This window comes from Somniosus microcephalus, chromosome 16 (assembly GCF_052327205.1).
Source record: "Somniosus microcephalus isolate GS21.2 chromosome 16, FLI_Smic_1.0, whole genome shotgun sequence".
NCBI lineage: Eukaryota > Metazoa > Chordata > Chondrichthyes > Squaliformes > Somniosidae > Somniosus > Somniosus microcephalus.
In genome coordinates this window covers 8,374,225-8,393,127 of record NC_141002.1, presented here as the reverse complement: position 1 = coordinate 8,393,127, position 18,903 = coordinate 8,374,225, and the positions used below count along the sequence as shown (strand labels likewise).

Genomic DNA, 18,903 nt, shown 5'->3' with positions numbered 1-18,903 from the left:
CCATACCTTCTGCCCCTTCCTGACACACTCTGGTTTTTAATTTCCCCACTGCTACCTAAGTCTATGACCTTCTCTGTTGTCATTTTTATTATTTGCTCTCTAGGAACCTCCCCCCCCACTAGTTAGTTTAAAGCCCTCTCAACAGCCCTAGTTATATGATCCGCCAGGACTCTAGTCCCAGCACTAGCCAAGTGAAGCCCGTCCCAACGGAACAGCTCCCTCCTGCCCCAGTACTGGTGCCAGTGTCCCAGGAAGCAAAACCCATTTCTCCCACACCAGTCTTTGAGCCACGCATTTAACTCTCTAATTTTATTTGTCCTAGTCAAATTCGCTCGTGGCTCAGGTAATAACCCAGAGATTATTACCCTTGAGGTTCTGTTTTTTAATTTGACCCCTAGCTGCTCATACTCCTTTAACAGAACCGGCTTCCTAGTCCTATCTACGTCGTTTGTACCAACATGGACCACGACAACTGGATCCACCCCCTCCCACTGCAAGTTTCTTTCCAGCCCAGAGGAGATGCCCTTAACCCTGGCACCGGGTAGGCAACACAGCCTTCGGGACTCTCGCTCTCGGCTGCAGAGAACTCTATCTATCCCCCGAATAATACTATCCCCTACCACTACAACATTTCTAGTTACTTCCCCCTCTTGAATGGCCCCCCGTTCTACGGTGCTGTGGCCAGGTTGCTCATCCTCCCTGCAGTCCCTGCTCCCATCCCCACAGGGAGTAAGAACCTCAAACCTGCTGGACAAGAGCAAGGGCTGCGGCTCCTCCAGCTGTACCTCCTGGATCCCCGTACCTGCCTCACTGGTAGTCACACCGTCCTGTGCCTGACCATGGGCTACATCTGAATTAATTAACTTCATAGGTGTGACCACCTCCTGATACACAGAGTCCAGGTACTTCTCTCCCTCCCTGATGTGTCGCAGTGTCTGAAGCTCAGACTCCAGCTCATCAACACGGAGCTGGAGTTCCTGTAGCAGCAGACACTTGTCACAGACGTAATCACCATGAGCCTCAATGGGGTCCACCGGCTCCCACATCTTGCAACAGTAACACATCACCTGCTCCATTCTATGTAATTAATTAAATTTTTCATTGTTAGTTATGGACACCCTCTGCCCGATTTTAGATGCTAGTATCCCCTTTAATTAATTGGATTTAAATTAAATCAATCCCTCTAGTTACACCAGTTAAATGGTTTACCAACAGTCACTCTGCACCAGAAAGGCCTTATTAACTGCAACCCACAGAGTTAAAGTTTGAAAAGAGCACCTAACACCCCACTTACCCAAACTCTCAGCACTCTCTGCTGACTCGCTCTCAGTGCTTGCTAGCACTAGGACTGGTCTTTTTATACTGTTTGTTTGTTTACAGCCAAATGAGTCACCCCTGCTGATTGGTTAGAAAACTGGTTTCCACTGCCTGCTGTGCCAATTTACTCCTACTGCAGTGTAACCTTGTTTTACTCTTCTTAAACCAACAGAATCCCAAATATTTAACTTTTCCCCTTTACTTAAACTGCTTAAGTAATCTTATCAAGAATGATTTAAAGAGAAATAACAATTAAAGAACTCACACACTTACCCAAACTCACAGCACTCTCTGCAGACTCGCACTCAGTCTATACATGCACACGTATCGCTGGTGATGACAACCTCAAATGGTCCGGTCCATCTTGGTGCGAATCCCGATCTCTCTGGCAATATTTAACAAATACCTGCTCACCCACCTTGGATAGGGGCTCCAAGGGCCCCTGCTTTTGTATACTTTTATCTCTGATGTCTTGTTGTTCTTTAACTTCTTGTTTGAGCTCCTTCAATTGATTATCCAATGTTTGTACGTACTTCCTAATTTTAACTTTTAAGGGTCCCAGTCCCTCGCTACCAGATGCTACTCCTTCCGGCAGACACATTGCTCGTCCAGTCATGAGTTCATATGTTGTCAGCCCGGTCACCCTGTTTGGGGTGGCTCTCAGCCTCATCAGGATACACGGAAGGACATCCACCCATCCCTGTCCGGTTTCAGCTATGGCCTTGCTTAAGGCTGTTTTCAGGGTTCTGTTCATTCGCTCTACCACGCCTGAGCTTTGCGGATGATAGGGGATATGGAACTTCTGTCTTACTCCTAGTAGCTTACAAACTTCTTTCATTACCTTTCCCGTAAAGTGGGTATCTTGATCTGAATTTATTTGCAACGGGACCCCCCATCTCAGTATCACGTCATATGCAAATATTCGGGCCACAGTCTGAGCACTACAATCTCTGGTAGGGAATGCTTCCACCCACCTTGTAAACTGGCCTATGATCACTAGGCAGTATTTGTTCCCTCTGCTGTTATTCTACCTACTGCTATTGGTGTAGGCATCTCTGTGTCCACTGCTGCTCTTGCTGCCTGATCAGCTAACATATTTCCTTTTTGTTGCTCGCTCACTATCTTACGGTGTGCCTTTATTTTAATCACTGCTACCTCTTCTCCTTTTACCGCTTCTACTAGGTCTCTCACTACCTCCTCATGCTGTACTTGTCCTCCTCCGGAGGATACATATCCTATAATAATCATGTACTACCCCAAACGCATGCCTACTGTCTGTGTATATATTTACTCGTTTTCCTTTTGCCTATTTCAATGCTTCCGTGAGAGCCACTAATTCTGCTACCTGCGCTGAGGTTCCTCCTTCAAGCCCTCCCTTTGTGACTGTTTCTCCATTCTCGGATACTACTGCCCAACCAGTGTGTGGCGAGATCCGTCTACATAAAAGGAGTTTTCGGGTTTTTCAAGGAGCGATTCTGATACGGTTCCTCTGACCTCGTCTTCGAACACTAACTGACACTCGTGTGCCTCACCCTCCGATAGCATTCCCTCTGCGGGGTTGACTCTGTGTTCCCTTATAATCTGGACTGATCTGTCTTTGGGTATCAATACTGTTTCCCAAGCCGTCCTCCTTCTGTCTGATATAGCCTTCATTTTGCCTGTGTTTAGCATGTCCACACAAATTTACACCAACCAGAATTTCACCGTGGCCACAATAAAAGTCTGGTTTTAATAGGTTAATTAACCTCAATAACTATTCAATCCAGATCAATTTTTTTTTAAACTAACCAGTATCACTTGGAAAAGAAAGAAACCATAGCCACATTAACAAACATAAACATTCAAATTTATTTTCTTCCAGGCACATTGGCGACTGTGACTTCAAGGCTGAAGCTTCTCTTTTGTAAAACAATTAACAAACTTAAAACAACACACGCTTCTCCATCCTTCAAGACAAGTCTTCAAAGGGTTAAACAGCTTTTAGCTCCCTGTACAAAAGAGTGGGTGGAGCTAAAACAAACACAACAGACATTTTCTTTCAAAGACAAAAAGCTTCCACACTTTTAACACACACTTTCACACAAACTGAGATTCCAACATTCCTTTTAAGATTCCTTTCACTCAGCAAATTCTGGATTTTACTTGTTTTGGACAGAAACTGGTAGCATCTGTGTTGATAAAACTTTAATTTTTTCCTTATTCCCTTTCTTAAATTACTGGTACTCTGGTACAATCTTGGCACCCGTTTTTGGTCCAAATTTGAGTACGTCTACTCGACTCATAATATGCGCTAGCCACTAAAATGATGGCTTTTTCTTCCTTTAATTTTGTTTCTTTGGCCCACCATTCTCTTTGTTTTGCTGGTGGGTCATTCGGTTGCCAATTGTTTTTAACCATTTTGTCAATTAATCTTTTATTTTTGTCTGCTAAATAGTGTGTCAGAGACCCGACCGGTCCCCACTCGAGTTGTTCACATCCCATGGTTAATTGCTGTCAGCGGTACGTCCCTTACTTTACTCTCGCAGAGTGAGACCGTACTTGCAGCAATTTTGTGCTGGCGAATTGTTGTCAGAGGTATGCTTAAACTTTCTGCACTACTTGCAACAATACCACGCATATACTTCCGTGCATTTCGCCCGAACCCCAAGACCGCTTGACTTATTGATTCAAACCTTTTAGTTCTTTGATACCAAAGGGGGCGGTGAACACGAGACGGTGTTGCCTTGCCCTAACTGTACGTGGTAATTAAAAGTACTCACGTTTTTGGCTCGGCTTCACTCGCTCGTGCCTCCCGTCCGTGTGGATCCTGCTCGTGACGCCAATTGTTGTGGAGTATTTTAAACCAACACTCGACACAAGGTTTCAGATCGATAGTCAAGTTGTCTTTCTTACACCGGTGGGGAGACGGCCTGCTCTGTCTTAGCCAGACTTCTCCAAATTGTTAAAGCAAACACGACATTTTTATACATTAAAATACTCATGGCAGACTCTTGCACAATTCATTCCTGCAACCTGATTGGATCTTGGCCCGCATGCAGCTTACAAATCTTAATGTAAACATATGTAAGCTGCCTCCTTAATTACTCACTCAAACTGCTTGAATGCTGATTAAAAGATACCTTGGAATGGACCTAGATGATAAAGTTCTTACAGGCAGCTGAAATTCTAGACACCCTGTCTGCATTTAATTGCTTTTGTTTAACTTTCAAAGGTCAGCTTATCTTGACCGCTTCTTTATGGATGTGGTCTTTCATGTTAGTCCCTATCTTCCTTACACCATTCAGTGAAACTGCCAGCGATGTCAGTTTAACTCTTTCCCCACTGCACATATACTCAACGACTGAGCATCCACAGCTCTCTGGGGTAGAAAATTCCAAAGATTCACAGCCCTTTGAGTGAAGAGATTTCTCCTCATCTCAGTCCTAAATAGCTATCCCTTATTCTGAGATGATGCCACCTAGTTCTAGACTCCCTAGCCGAGGGAAAACATCCTCCCAGCAATCCACCCTGTCAAACCCCTTAAGAATTTGAAAGATCAGACCTCATCCTTCTAAACTTTAGAGAATATAGGCCTAGGCTACTCAATCTCTTCTCATTGGACAATCCCCCCATCCCAGGAATCAGTCCAGTGAACCTTCGTTGCATTCCCTCTAAGGCAAATATATCCTTCCTTAGGTAAGGAGGCCAAAACTCTACACAATATTCCAGGTGTGGTCTTATCAAGGCCCTGTATAATTGCAGTAAGACTCCAGCCCTTTTGTAATAAAGGCTAACGTACCATAACAACGGAGCACAAATAATAAAGGCCTGCCACTGACTGCCTTGGAGAATTTTTAATGAATGATTACACCGCTTATTGGCACCTGAAGTTACTGACTCTCATTACTCTGTTCACCCCAGTAGCCCCCCATCAGCATGACCAGGTGGTCATTCTTCATGTGTGAGCCTAGACGACGAGTGCTGGGCATGAGGGCCCAGACTAACCCTGTGCCCGCCCACTGCCCACGCGCGTCCCTTCCAGCACGGGTCAATGGGTAATGATCTGGATCCCTGACTGACTCTTTGCTTCTCCTCCCTACCTAACTGCACCCCCTAGGGGTGCTGGGGCCAATCCCTTACCGCTGCCCAGACCGAGGTGAGCTAATGGCTCAAAGATCCAACATGGAACGCTTGGTTCTGTGCTTCACTGGGCAATACATTTACTGAGCAATCAGGAAATCCAGCAACCTTAATCCAGTGTCTTTTCTTTTCTCCCTATGGGTTATTTCCTTTCTTTTTTAAAGTTTCCTTTTGTTTTTACTAATGTTTCTCTTTCTTTCTCTTCTACCCCCTCCTCCTCCCCTGCTTTGTTTCTTGTTGATTTTGGGGTTTTTGTGTAACTCCTCTCCTTTCTCTTGCTGGTTCACTGGAGAGTGTTGACGTTTCACACTGCTATAAGAGCTTAGCCCATGTGTGGAGACTGGGCCTGCCTCTTTCTGAAGCCCGTGCTGTTTCGTAGCTGGGCTCCTCTAATCTTGGGCTGATAAAGTACCATTCACGCCAGCTATATCAGTGTTGTCACCCAGCCTAGTTATCACAGTGGTACCAATGCATCATAGCAAAACATGCACTGAAGCCAGTATCATAGTGTGATACCCTTAATCTGTCACTCCAGATTGCTCCCACTGCCCTCACCAGTGACAGACCTGTACCCACTTCATCCCCACACCCAAAGTACTGCACCCCAGCTCAAAATGCTCTTGTCAGCCACAGCTCAACTTTTAAATAAAGGAAACTATGATGGTATGAGGTGCGAGTTGGCTAGGATGGATTGGGGAACGTTACTTAAACGGTTGACGGTGGATAGGCAATGGCAAACATTTAAAGATCGCGTGGATGAACTACAGAATTTGTTCATCCCTGTTTGGCATAAAAATAAAACAAAAAAGGTGACTCAACCGTGGCTAACAAGGGAAATTAGGGACAGCATAAGACCCAAGGAGAGGACATATAAATTGGCCAGAAAAAGCAGCAAACCTGAGGATTGGGAGCAGTTTAGGATTCAGCAAAGGAGGCCAAAGACATTAATTAAGAGGGGGAAAATAGAGTATGAGAGTAAGCTTGCAGGGAACGTAAAAACTGACTGTAAAAACTTCCATAGATATGTGAAGAGAAATAGATTGGTGAAGTCAAGCGTAGGTCCCTTGCAGTCAGAATCAGGGGAATTTATAATGGGGAACAAAGAAATAGCAGACCAATTAAATACATACTTTGGTTCTGTCTTCACAAAGGAGGGCACAACCTCCCAGAGATGTCGGGGAACATAGGGTCTAATGAGAGGGAGGAACTGAATTAAATCAATATTTGTAAGGAAATGGTGTTAGGGAAATTGACGGGATTGAAGGCCGATAAATCCCCAGGGCCTGATAATCTACACCCTAGGGTACTTAAGGAAGTGGCCCTAGAAATAGTAGTTGCATTGCTGGTCATCTTCCAAAATTCTATAGACTCTGGAACAGTTCCCATGGATTGGAGGGTAGCTAATGTAACCCCACCATTCAAAAAAGGTGGTAGAGAGAAAACGGGGAATTATAGACCGGTAAGCCTGACATCGGTAGTGGGGAAAATGCTAGAGTCCATTATAAAAGATGTAATAGCAGAGCACTTGGAAAACAGTGACAGGATCGGACAAAGTCAACATGGATTTACAAAAGGTAAATCGTGCTTGACTAATCTACTGGAATTTTTTGAGGATGTAACTGGTAAAATAGATAAGGGAGAACCAGTGGATGTGGTGTCTTTGGACTTTCAGAAGGCTTTCGATAAGGTCCCGCATAAGAGATTAGCGTGCAAAGTTAAAGCACATGGGATTGGGGGTAAGGTACTGACTTGGATAGAGAACTGGTTGGCAGACAGGAAGCCAAGAGTTGGAATAAACGGGTCTTTTTCCGAGTGGCAGGCAGTGACTAGTGGGGTACCGCAGGGATCGGTGCTAGGACCCCAGCTATTCACAGTATACATTAATGATCTAGACAAGGGAACTAGATGTAATATCTCCAAGTTTGCAAATGACACAAAGCTTTGTGGGCATGTGTGCTGTGAGGAGGATGCAGAGAAACTCCAGTATGATTTGGACAAGTTGGGTGATATGGCAGATGCAGTATAATGTGGATAAATGTGAGGTTATCCACTTTGGTGGCAAAAACAGGAAGGCAGATTATTATCTGAACGGCAATAGATTGGGAGCAGGGGAAGTGCAACGAGACCTGGGTGTCCTTGTGCACCAGTCGCTGAAGGTAAGCATGCAGGTGCAGCAGGCGGTTAAGAAGGCAAATGTTATGTTGGCCTTCATAGCGAGAGGATTCGAGTACAGGAGCAAGGATGTCTTGCTGCAGTTGTACAGGGCCTTGGTGAGACCACATCTTGAGTATTGTGTGCAGTTTTGGTCGCCTTATCTGAGGAAGGATGTTCTTGCCATGGAGGGAGTGCAGCGAAGATTCACCAGACTGATACCTGGGATGGCAGGAATGACGTATGAGGAGAGATTGGGTCGATTGGGCTTGTATTCGCTAGAGTTTAGAAGAATGAGAGGAGATCTCATTGAAACTTATAAAATTCTAACAGGATTAGACAGACGAGATGCAGGAAGGATGTTCCCGATGACCGGGGAGTCCAGAACCAGGGGTCACAGTCTAAGGATAAGGGGTAAGCCATTTAGGACAGAGATGAGGAAGAATTTCTTCACCCAGAGAGTGGTGAACCTGTGGAATTCTCTACCACAGAAGGCAGTAGAGGCCAATTCATTAAATATATTCAAGGAGTTAGATATATTGCTTAAGGCTAAAGGGATCAAGGGATATGGGGAGAAGGCAGGGACAGGGTACTGAATTTGGATGATCAGCCATGATCGCATTGAATGGTGGAGCAGGCTCGAGGGGCCGAATGGCCTACTCCTACTCTTGTTCCTATCTTCTATGTTTCTGTGGAAGAGGCTCGAGGGGCCGAATGGCCTACTCCTACTCTTGTTCCTATCGTGTATGTTTCTGTGGAAGAGGCTCGAGGGGCTGAATGGCCTACTCCTACTCCTATCTTCTATGTTTCTGTGGAAGAGGCTCGAGGGGCCGAATGGCCTACTCCTACTCTCGTTCCTATCTTCTATGTTTCTGTGGAGCAGGCTCGAGGGGCCGAATGGCCGACTCCTGCTCCTATCTTCTATGTTTCTGTGGAAGAGGCTCGAGGGGCCGAATGGCCTACTCCTACTCCTATCTTCTATGTTTCTGTGGAAGAGGCTCGAGGGGCCGAATGGCCTACTCCTACTCTTGTTCCTATCTTCTATGTTTCTGTGGAGCAGGCTCGAGGGGCCGAATGGCCGACTCCTGCTCCTATCACCCATGTTTCTGTGGAGCAGGCTCGAGGGGCCGAATGGCCTACTCCTACTCTTGTTCCTATCTTCTATGTTTCTGTGGAAGAGGCTCGAGGGGCCGAATGGCCTACTCCTACTCCTGCTCCTATCACCCATGTTTCTGTGGAGCAGGCTCGAGGGGCCGAATGGCCTACTCCTACTCCTGCTCCTATCACCCATGTTTCTGTGGAGCAGGCTCGAGGGGCCGAATGGCCTACTCCTGCTCCTGCTCCTATCACCCATGTTTCTGTGGAAGAGGCTCGAGGGGCCGAATGGCCTGCTCCTACTCCTGCTCCTATCACCCATGTTTCTGTGGAGCAGGCTCGAGGGGCCGAATGGCCTACTCCTGCTCCTGCTCCTATCACCCATGTTTCTGTGGAAGAGGCTCGAGGGGCCGAATGGCCTACTCCTACTCCTGCTCCTATCACCCATGTTTCTGTGAAGAGGCTCGAGGGGCCGAATGGCCTGCTCCTGCTCCTATCACCCATGTTTCTGTGGAAGAGGCTCGAGGGGCCGAATGGCCTTCTCCTGCTCCTATCACCCATGTTTCTGTGGAGCAGGCTCGAGGGGCCGAATGGCCTACTCCTACTCCTGCTCCTATCACCCATGTTTCTGTGGAAGAGGCTCGAGGGGCCGAATGGCCTACTCCTGCTCCTGCTCCTATCACCCATGTTTCTGTGGAGCAGGCTCGAGGGGCCGAATGGCCTACTCCTGCTCCTATCACCCATGTTTCTGTGGAGCAGGCTCGAGGGGCCGAATGGCCTACTCCTACTCCTGCTCCTATCACCCATGTTTCTGTGGAAGAGGCTCGAGGGGCCGAATGGCCTGCTCCTACTCCTCCTATCACCCATGTTTCTGTGGAGCAGGCTCGAGGGGCCGAATGGCCTACTCCTGCTCCTATCACCCATGTTTCTGTGGAAGAGGCTCGAGGGGCCGAATGGCCTACTCCTGCTCCTATCACCCATGTTTCTGTGGAGCAGGCTCGAGGGGCCGAATGGCCTACTCCTACTCCTGCTCCTATCACCCATGTTTCTGTGGAAGAGGCTCGAGGGGCCGAATGGCCTGCTCCTACTCCTCCTATCACCCATGTTTCTGTGGAGCAGGCTCGAGGGGCCGAATGGCCTACTCCTACTCCTGCTCCTATCACCCATGTTTCTGTGGAGCAGGCTCGAGGGGCCGAATGGCCTACTCCTGCTCCTATCACCCATGTGCTTACTGACTTGCACTGGCTCCCGGTCCACCAACGCCTTGAATTTAAAATTCTCATCTTTGTGTTCAAATCCCTTCACGGCCTCACCGCTCCCTACCTCTGTAACCTCCTACGGCCCTCCGAGAACTCTGCATTCCTCCAACATTGGCATCTGTGCTCTGGTATTCTCTCCCTTAACCTCTGCACCTCTCTACCCCTCTCTCTTCCTTTAAAGAGTTTCCTTAAAACCTGTATCTCCTTCAGTGGCTCAGCGTTAATTTGTGTCTGATTACACTCCTGTGAAGCACCTTGGGACCTTTTGTGGCATTAAAGTCGCTGTATAAGTGCACTTTTTTGCTGTTTGTTGTGTTGGTGGGCGTTCTTCACGGTTTAAGTGGACATTGAGTGAAATATCACACATCCACCATTAGCGTTTACTGAGATTTCAGTGACAACACAGAATTGGTGTCTGATCATCTGTCCTCTATAAGATAGAAATGGCCTAGTAAACAGTCAGTTTGAGGCAGCAATCCAATCATCTGACTGGCTGCATCCAGTACAAAATGTCACCCGCCCGTCACTGACCCTGGTGACATAAGAACATAAGAAATAGGAGCAGGAGTAGGCCATACGGCCCCTCGGGCCTGCTCCACCATTCAAAAGGATCATGGCTGATCTGAATCTAGACTCACGTCCACTTCCCTGCCCTCTCCCCGTAACCCCTAATTCCCTTATCTGCTACGAAACTGTCTTATCTCCGTTTTAAATTTATTTAATGTTGCAGCTTCCACAGCTCTCTGGGGTAGCAAATTCCATAGATTTACTACCCTCTGAGTGAAGAAGTTTCTCCTCATCTCAGTTTTGAAACGGCAGCCCCTTATTCTAAGATTATGCTCCCTAGTTCTAGTCTCACCCATCAGTGGAAACATCCTCACCGCATCCACCCGATCAAGCCCCCTCACAATCTTATATGTTTCGATAAGATCGCCCCTCATTCTTCCGAACTCCAATGAGTAGAGTCCCAACCTACTCAACCTTTCCTCATACGTCAACCCCCTCATCTCTGGAATCAACCGAGTGAACCTTCTCTGAACCGCCTCGAGAGCAAGTATATCTTTTCTTAAATATGGAAACCAAAACTGCACGCAGTATTCCAGGTGTGGCCTCACCAATACCCTGTATAACTGCAGCAAGACTTCCCTGTTTTTATACTCCATCCCCCTTGCAATAAAAGCCAAGATTCCATTGGCCTTCCTGATCACCTGCTGCACCTGCATACTAACTTTTTGTGTTTCATGCACCAGGACCCCCAGATCCCTTTGTACTGTAGCACTTTGCAGTTTCTCTCCATTTAGATAATAACTTGCTCTTTGATTTTTTTCTGCCAAAGTGCATAACCTCACACTTTCCAACATTATATTGCATCTGCCAAATCTCTGCCCACTCACTTAGCCTGTCTATGTCCTTTTGCAGGTTTTTTTATATCCTCCTCACTCACTGCTTTCCCTCCCATCTTTGTATCGTCGGCAAACTTGGATACATTGCACTCGGTCCCTTCCTCCAAATCGTTAATATAGATTGTAAAGAGTTGGGGTCCCAGCACTGACCCCTGCGGAACACCACTAGTTACTGATTGCCAGCCCGAGAACGAACCATTTATCCCAACTCTTTGTTTTCTGTTAGACAGCCAATCTTCCACCCATGCCAGTATATTACCCCCAATCCTGTGATTTTTTTTTTATCTTGATCAGTAATCTTTTGTGTGGTACCTTGTCAAATGCCTTTTGGAAGTCCAAATACACTACATCCACTGGTTCCCCTTTATCCACCCTGTATGTTACATCCTCAAAGAATTCGAGCAAATTTGTCAAACATGACTTCCCCTTCGTAAAACCATGCTGACTCTGTCCTATTAAATTATGTTTATCCAAATGCTCTGTTACTGTTTCCTTAATAATGGACTCCAACATTTTGCTAACCACAGATGTTAGGCTAACTGGTCTATAGTTTCCAACTTTTTGTCTACTTCCCTTCTTAAATAAGGGTGTTACATTAGCAGTTTTCCAATCTGCTGGGACCTTTCCTGAGTCCAGGGAGTTCTGGAAAATAATCACCAATGCATCCACAATCCCTACCGCCACTTCTCTCAAGACCCTAGGATGGAGGCCATCAGGTCCGGGGGATTTATCCGCCTTAAGTCCCATTATTTTACTGAGTACCATCTCCTTAGTGATTTTAATCGTGTTTAGCTCCTCCCCCCCATTGCCCTCTGTTTGTCCAGTGTTGGACTTCTCCTATCTGGAGGGTTCCTCCGGTCAGTCCATGACATTTATGTTTTTCCCTTCCAGGTTCGAAAGACCTTTTTCACGCTGGCGTTCTGTGATTTTTGCCGTAAACTGCTGTTCCAGGGTTTCCGGTGTCAGACATGTGGGTACAAGTTCCACCAACGCTGCAGCACAGAGGTCCCCCTCATGTGTGTCAACATTGACCAGCTAGAGTAAGTACATTTGAACTGCAAGGGAGGCAGTAGGCATCATTGACCAGGGAAAGAATGTCTTCTAAAGCCACTGAGTGAGGCCGGGCTGGAGCTAATTGAGAGCTGTGTTTGGATGATCCGTTATTATTTGAACAGGTTCAAGCATAGGTCATTGGGAGCAATCAATACCATACTATAGCTTTCATCTGAGCAGCTTAAAGAATCGGGGAGGCTAGCCTGGTGGTTGTGGTCCTCGACCAACGACCCAGAGCTGAGTTCAAACCCTACCAGCGCAAGTTATCAGTTCAATAAATCTGGTCATTTGTGGCTGGCATCAGAAAATGACCTGGACAAGGATTGTTGTAGAAACCCAACTGGTTCACTAATGCCTTTCAGCGAAGGGAACCTGCCAGCTTTACCTGGCCTGGCCCTACACCTGTCGCTCTTCATACAGTTGACTCATGTCCAGCGAAGCACATTGTCACCCCAGGGCAACTAGGAATGGGCAATGCAGCCTTGCCAGCATAGTGTAGAACAGATACAGATACAAAAGCAGGTCACTGGCTCCCGTCTTTACCTCAGGTGAATGTGAATGCGGATTGCTCAAGAATTTGGCCTGGGAATTGCATTTTTGAGACTCCAATTCAGAAGACCAAATCAAAGCATGCTTATTCTGCCAGTATCCTTTTCTGTCTTTAAAGATAATGCTGTTCCCTTCTGCTTGCTGTGGCACTGTTTGCCACCAAGCTTATTTAGTAGGACATTTTTCTACATTACAGGCACTATATAAATGTAAGTTGGTAAAAATACACAATTGGAATAGACACTGAAGGAAGTATGAATTCTTGTATGATACGTTTCTTGTGTGATCCTTTGTATTGTCAGTCACATTATTCCCATCTGCAGTGACTGAGCAAGCTGTAAACGATCAGTGCTTGCCCCTAATCCTACACGGCTCTCTCCAGAGACGGTCCAGATGTGCAAGCACGCAGTCTGTACTTGTATTTCTCCACAGTTCAGAAGAACATGGAATGAAAATTTCACGCACCCACCGTTACACGTTGCTGAAGCCTGGAAGGGATTTCCCTGTTGTGCCAGACATGGATACTCAGTGGGTAGCACGCTCGCTTCTGAGTCAGAAGATTGTGGGTTCAAGTCCCACTCCAGAGACTTGAGCACAATATCGAGGGTGACACTGGTGCAGCACTGAGGGAGGCCGAGGCACTAAAACATGGCGGAGAAGCACTATTGGTGCGAATACATGAACTCATTTCTCTTATCTGGAAGGAGGAGAGCATGCCAGAGGATCTCAGAGACGCCGTAATCGTGACCATCTTCAAGAAAGGTGACAAGTCCAATTGCGGTAATTACAGAGAAGTCTCCTGCTGTCTGCCACAGGGAAAGTCATCGCAAGAATCCTCAATCGCCTTCTCCCAGTGGCTGAAGAGCTCCTCCCAGAGTCGCAATGGGGATTCCGCCCACTAAGGGGCACAATGGACATGATCTTCACTGCACGGCAACTACAAGAGAAATGCAGGGAACAGCGCCAACCGCTGTACATGGCCTTCTTTGACCTCACAAAGGCCTTCGACACCGTCAACCATGAGAGATTATGGAGTGTCCTCCTCAAATTCAGCTGCCCTCAAAAGTTTGTCACCATCCTCCGCCTGCTTCACGACGACATGCAAGCCGTGATCCTGACCAACAGATCCACCACAGACCCAATTCACGTACGTACCGGGGTCAAGCAAGGCTGTGTCATCGCACCAACGCTCTTCTCGATCTTCCTGGCTGCAATGCTCCATCTCACCATCAGTAAGCTCCCCGCTGGAGTGGAGCTAATCTACAGAACAAACAGGAAACTGTTCAACCTCTGTCGCCTCCAGTCCAGATCCAAGGTCGTCCCATCCTCTGTCGTCGAATTACAGTATGCAGATGACGCTTGCGTCTGCGCTTACTCGGAGGCCGAACTCCAAACCATCATCAACACCTTCACCGAAGCGTACGAGAGCATAGGCCTTACTCTAAACATCTGTAAGACAAAGGTCCTCTACCAACCTGCCCCCGCCACACAGTACTGCTCCCCAATTATCAAAATCCATGACGAGGCCTTGGACAACGTGGACCACTTTCCATACCTCGGGAGCCTACCGTCAACAAGGGCAGACGTCGATGACGAAGTCCAACACCGCCTTCAGTGTGCCAGTGCAGCCTTCAGTCGCCTGAGGAAGAGAGCGTTTGAAGACCAGGACCTCAAAACCGGCACTAAGCTCATGGTCTACAGAGCTGTAGTGATACCCGCCCTCCTGTATGCTTCAGAGACATGAACCATGTACAGCAGGCACCTCAAAGCACTGGAGAGGTACCACCAATGCTGCCTCCGCAAGATCCTGCAAATCCATTGGCAGGATAGGCGCACCAACGTCAGTGTTCTCGTTCAGGCCAACATCCCCAGCATCGAAGCTTTGACCACGCTCGATCATCTCCGATGGACGGGTCACATCGTCCGCATGCCCGATACGAGACTCCCAAAAGAAGCGCTCTACTCGGAGCTCTGACACGGCAAGAGAGCCCCAGGTGGGCAGAGGAAATACTTCGGACACCCTCAAAGCCTCCTTGGAAAAAGTGCAACATCCCCACCGACACCTGGGAATCCCTGGCCCAAGACCGCACAAAGTGGAGGAGAAGCATCCGGGAAGGCGCCGAACACCTCGAGTCTCTTCGCCGGGAGCAAGCGGAAGCCAAGCGCAAGGAGCGCACGTCAACCCAAGCACCCCACCCACCTGCCCCTTCAACCACCATCTGCCCCACCTGTGACAGAGACTGTAGGTCTCGCATTGGACTCATCAGTCACCTGGGAACTCATTTTTAATGTGGAAGCAAGTCATCCTCGGTTCTGAGGGACTGCCTAAGTCTGAGGGAGCGCTGCACTGTCAGAGGTGCCGTCTTTTGGATGAGACGTTAAACTGAGGCCCCGTCTGCATTTCAGGTGGATGCAAAAGATCCCATGGTCTCTATTCGAAGAAGAGCAGGGGAGTTCTCCCCAATGTCCCGGCCAATATTTGTCCCTCAGCCAACATCACGAAACAGATTATCTGGTTATTATCATAGTGCTGTTTGTGGGATCTTGCTGTTTGTAAAATGGCTGCCGCGTTTCCTACATTTCAACAGTGATTACACTGTAAAGTACCTGTGGCGTTCTATAAATGCAAGTCTTTCTTTTCTGTTTAGCTACTTGTGCGGCAGTATGTTGGTTTTGTTAATCTGGCAAAAAAACAATTGGTGCAGTGATGCTGAGTTTTGCTAATTCTCTTCCCATCCTTTAATTTCTCCTGGCTTGTTCTTTCTCCATCTTCCTACAGTTTACTAATTCTTTCCCGAATCTATGAGAACCATCCCATTACGCAGGATGATGTATCGTCCGGAGGAACTCCACCTGGCTCGGGGATGTATCCTTCAGTCCCTCCCTCCGACTCCACAGGGTAAGTCCTTCGCAAGAGGCTCGCTCTCTTCCAGTTGCCCCGTGCTGCGCTCCCCTTCCCTAATGACTGTGGCTCTTCAGTTCCCTTTGCCAGTCCCGCGACCGTTCCATCGGCTGTGAGCCGGAGTGCGGTCAGCAGCTCACCAATTCACCAGGACCATTGCTATCCGTATTTGACCAGCACCATTTGGAGTAGCTGACCCTGGAATGCAATGGCTGGTTTCAGTGTCCCTGCAATTAGTCCCTGGATATAGTGACCAATGATGCTGCTAATTATAACCTGCAACCCACCGGAGACTTGATGCTATTGGCTCGTAACTCGACCAGGTGAGGCCCTCCCTTAGTCCTGTTACTGACGAGGGAGGGAGGGGGAGGGAGGGAGGAGGAGCGAGCGGGAGGGAGGGAGGAGGAGCGAGGGGGGAGGGAGGGAGGAGGAGCGAGGGGGAGGGAGGGAGGAGGAGCGAGGGGGAGGGAGGGGAGGAGGAGCGAGGGGGAGGGAGGGAGGGAGGAGGAGCGAGGGGGAGGGAGGAGGAGGAGGGAGGAGGAGGGGGCGGGAGGGAGGAGGAGCGAGGGGGAGGGAGGGAGGAGGAGCGAGGGGGAGGGAGGGAGGAGGAGCGAGGGGGAGGGAGGGAGGGAGGAGGAGCGAGGGGGAGGGAGGGAGGAGGAGCGAGGGGGCGGGAGGGAGGAGGAGCGAGGGGGAGGGAGGGAGGAGGAGCGAGGGGGAGGGAGGGAGGAGGAGCGAGGGGGAGGGAGGGAGGAGGAGCGAGGGGGAGGGAGGGAGGAGGAGCGAGGGGGAGGGAGGGAGGAGGAGCGAGGGGGAGGGAGGGAGGAGGAGCGAGGGGGAGGGAGGGAGGAGGAGCGAGGGGAGGGAGGGAGGAGGAGCGAGGGGGAGGGAGGGAGGAGGAGCGAGGGGGAGGGAGGGAGGAGGAGCGAGGGGGAGGGAGGGAGGAGGAGCGAGGGGGAGGGAGGGAGGAGGAGCGAGGGGAGGGAGGGAGGAGGAGCGAGGGGGAGGGAGGGAGGAGGAGCGAGGGGGAGGGAGGGAGGAGGAGCGAGGGGGAGGGAGGGAGGAGGAGCGAGGGGGAGGGAGGGAGGAGGAGCGAGGGGGAGGGAGGGAGGAGGAGCGAGGGGGAGGGAGGGAGGAGGAGCGAGGGGGAGGGAGGGAGGAGGAGCGAGGGGGAGGGAGGGAGGAGGAGCGAGGGGGAGGGAGGGAGGAGGAGCGAGGGGGAGGGAGGGAGGAGGAGCGAGGGGGGAGGGAGGGAGGAGGAGCGAGGGGGAGGGAGGGAGGAGGAGCGAGGGGGAGGGAGGGAGGAGGAGCGAGGGGGAGGGAGGGAGGGGGAGGGAGGGAGGAGGAGCGAGGGGGAGGGAGGGAGGAGGAGCGAGGGGAGGGAGGAGGGGGAGGGAGGGAGGAGGAGCGAGGGGGAGGGAGGGAGGAGGAGCGAGGGGGAGGGAGGGAGGAGGAGCGAGGGGGAGGGAGGGAGGAGGAGCGAGGGGGAGGGAGGGAGGAGGAGCGAGGGGGAGGGAGGGAGGAGGAGCGAGGGGGAGGGAGGGAGGAGGAGGGGAGGGAGGGAGGAGGAGGAGCGAGGGGGAGGGAGGGAGGAGGAGGAGCGAGGGGGAGGGAGGGAGGGAGGAGGAGCGAGGGGGAGGGAGGGAGGGAGGAGGAGCGAGGGGGAGGGAGGGAGGAGGAGCGAGGGGGAGGGAGGGAGGAGGAGCGAGGGGGAGGGAGGGAGGGAGGAGGAGCGAGGGGGAGGGAGGGAGGGAGGAGGAGCGAGGGGGAGGGAGGGAGGGAGGAGGAGCGAGGGGGAGGGAGGGAGGGAGGAGGAGCGAGGGGGAGGGAGGGAGGGAGGAGGAGCGAGGGGGAGGGAGGGAGGGAGGAGGAGCGAGGGGGAGGGAGGGAGGGAGGAGGAGCGAGGGGGAGGGAGGGAGGGAGGAGGAGCGAGGGGGAGGGAGGGAGGGAGGAGGAGCGAGGGGGAGGGAGGGAGGAGGAGCGAGGGGGAGGGAGGGAGGGAGGAGGAGGGGAGGGAGGAGGAGCGGGGAGGGAGGGAGGGAGGGAGGAGGAGGGAGGGAGGGAGGAGGAGCGGGGAGGGAGGGAGGGAGGGAGGAGGAGGGAGGGAGGGAGGGAGGAGGAGCGGGGAGGGAGCGAGGGGGAGGGAGGGAGGAGGAGCGAGGGGGAGGGAGGGAGGAGGAGCGAGGGGGAGGGAGGGAGGAGGGAGCGAGGGGGAGGGAGGGGAGGAGGAGCGAGGGGGAGGGAGGGAGGAGGAGGGGAGCGAGGGGGAGGGAGGGAGGGAGGAGCGAGGGGGAGGGAGGGAGGAGGAGCGAGGGGGAGGGAGGGAGGAGGAGCGAGGGGGAGGGAGGGAGGAGGAGCGAGGGGGAGGGAGGGAGGAGGAGCGAGGGGGAGGGAGGGAGGAGGAGCGAGGGGGAGGGAGGAGGAGCGAGGAGGGAGGGAGGAGGAGCGAGGGGGAGGGAGGGAGGAGGAGCGAGGGGGAGGGAGGGAGGAGGAGCGAGGGGGAGGGAGGGAGGAGGAGCGAGGGGAGGAGGGAGGAGGAGGGAGGGAGGGAGGAGGAGGGGGAGGGAGGAGGAGGGAGAGGGAGGAGGAGGAGAGGGAGGGAGGGAGGAGGAGCGAGGGGGAGGGAGGGAGGAGGAGCGAGGGGAGGAGGGAGGAGGAGGGAGGGAGGAGAGGGGGAGGGAGGAGGAGGGAGAGGGAGGAGGGAGCGAGAGGGAGGAGGAGCGAGAGGGAGGGAGGAGGAGCGGGAGGGAGGGGAGGAGGAGCGAGGGGAGGGAGGAGGAGGGAGGGAGGAGGAGGCGAGGGGGGAGGGGAGGAGGAGGGAGGAGGAGGGGGGGAGGGAGGGGAGGAGGAGGGGGAGGGGAGGGAGGAGGAGGAGGGAGGGGGAGGGAGGGAGGAGGAGGGGCGAGGGAGGAGGGGAGGAGGGAGGAGGGAGGAGGAGGAGGAGCGAGGGGGAGGGAGGGAGGGAGGGAGGAGGAGGGGGAGGGAGGAGGAGGGAGCGAGAGGGGGACGGGAGGGAGGAGGAGGGAAGCGAGAGGGGGAGGGATGGGAGGAGGAG

The 18,903-nt window shown here is 51.4% G+C and overlaps 1 protein-coding gene across 2 annotated transcripts in view; it reads left to right on the top strand.

Annotated features, from left to right (window-relative positions):
- The window catches only part of braf (B-Raf proto-oncogene, serine/threonine kinase), a 162,903-nt gene that overhangs the window by 81,867 nt on the left and 62,133 nt on the right, over positions 1-18,903 (top strand). For both annotated transcript variants that reach the window (XM_086008585.1, XM_086008586.1), the window contains exons 6-7: positions 12,236-12,384; positions 15,726-15,845. In XM_086008585.1, coding sequence (XP_085864711.1) covers positions 12,236-12,384; positions 15,726-15,845 — 269 coding nt within the window. The remainder of the gene's footprint in view (positions 1-12,235; positions 12,385-15,725; positions 15,846-18,903) is intronic.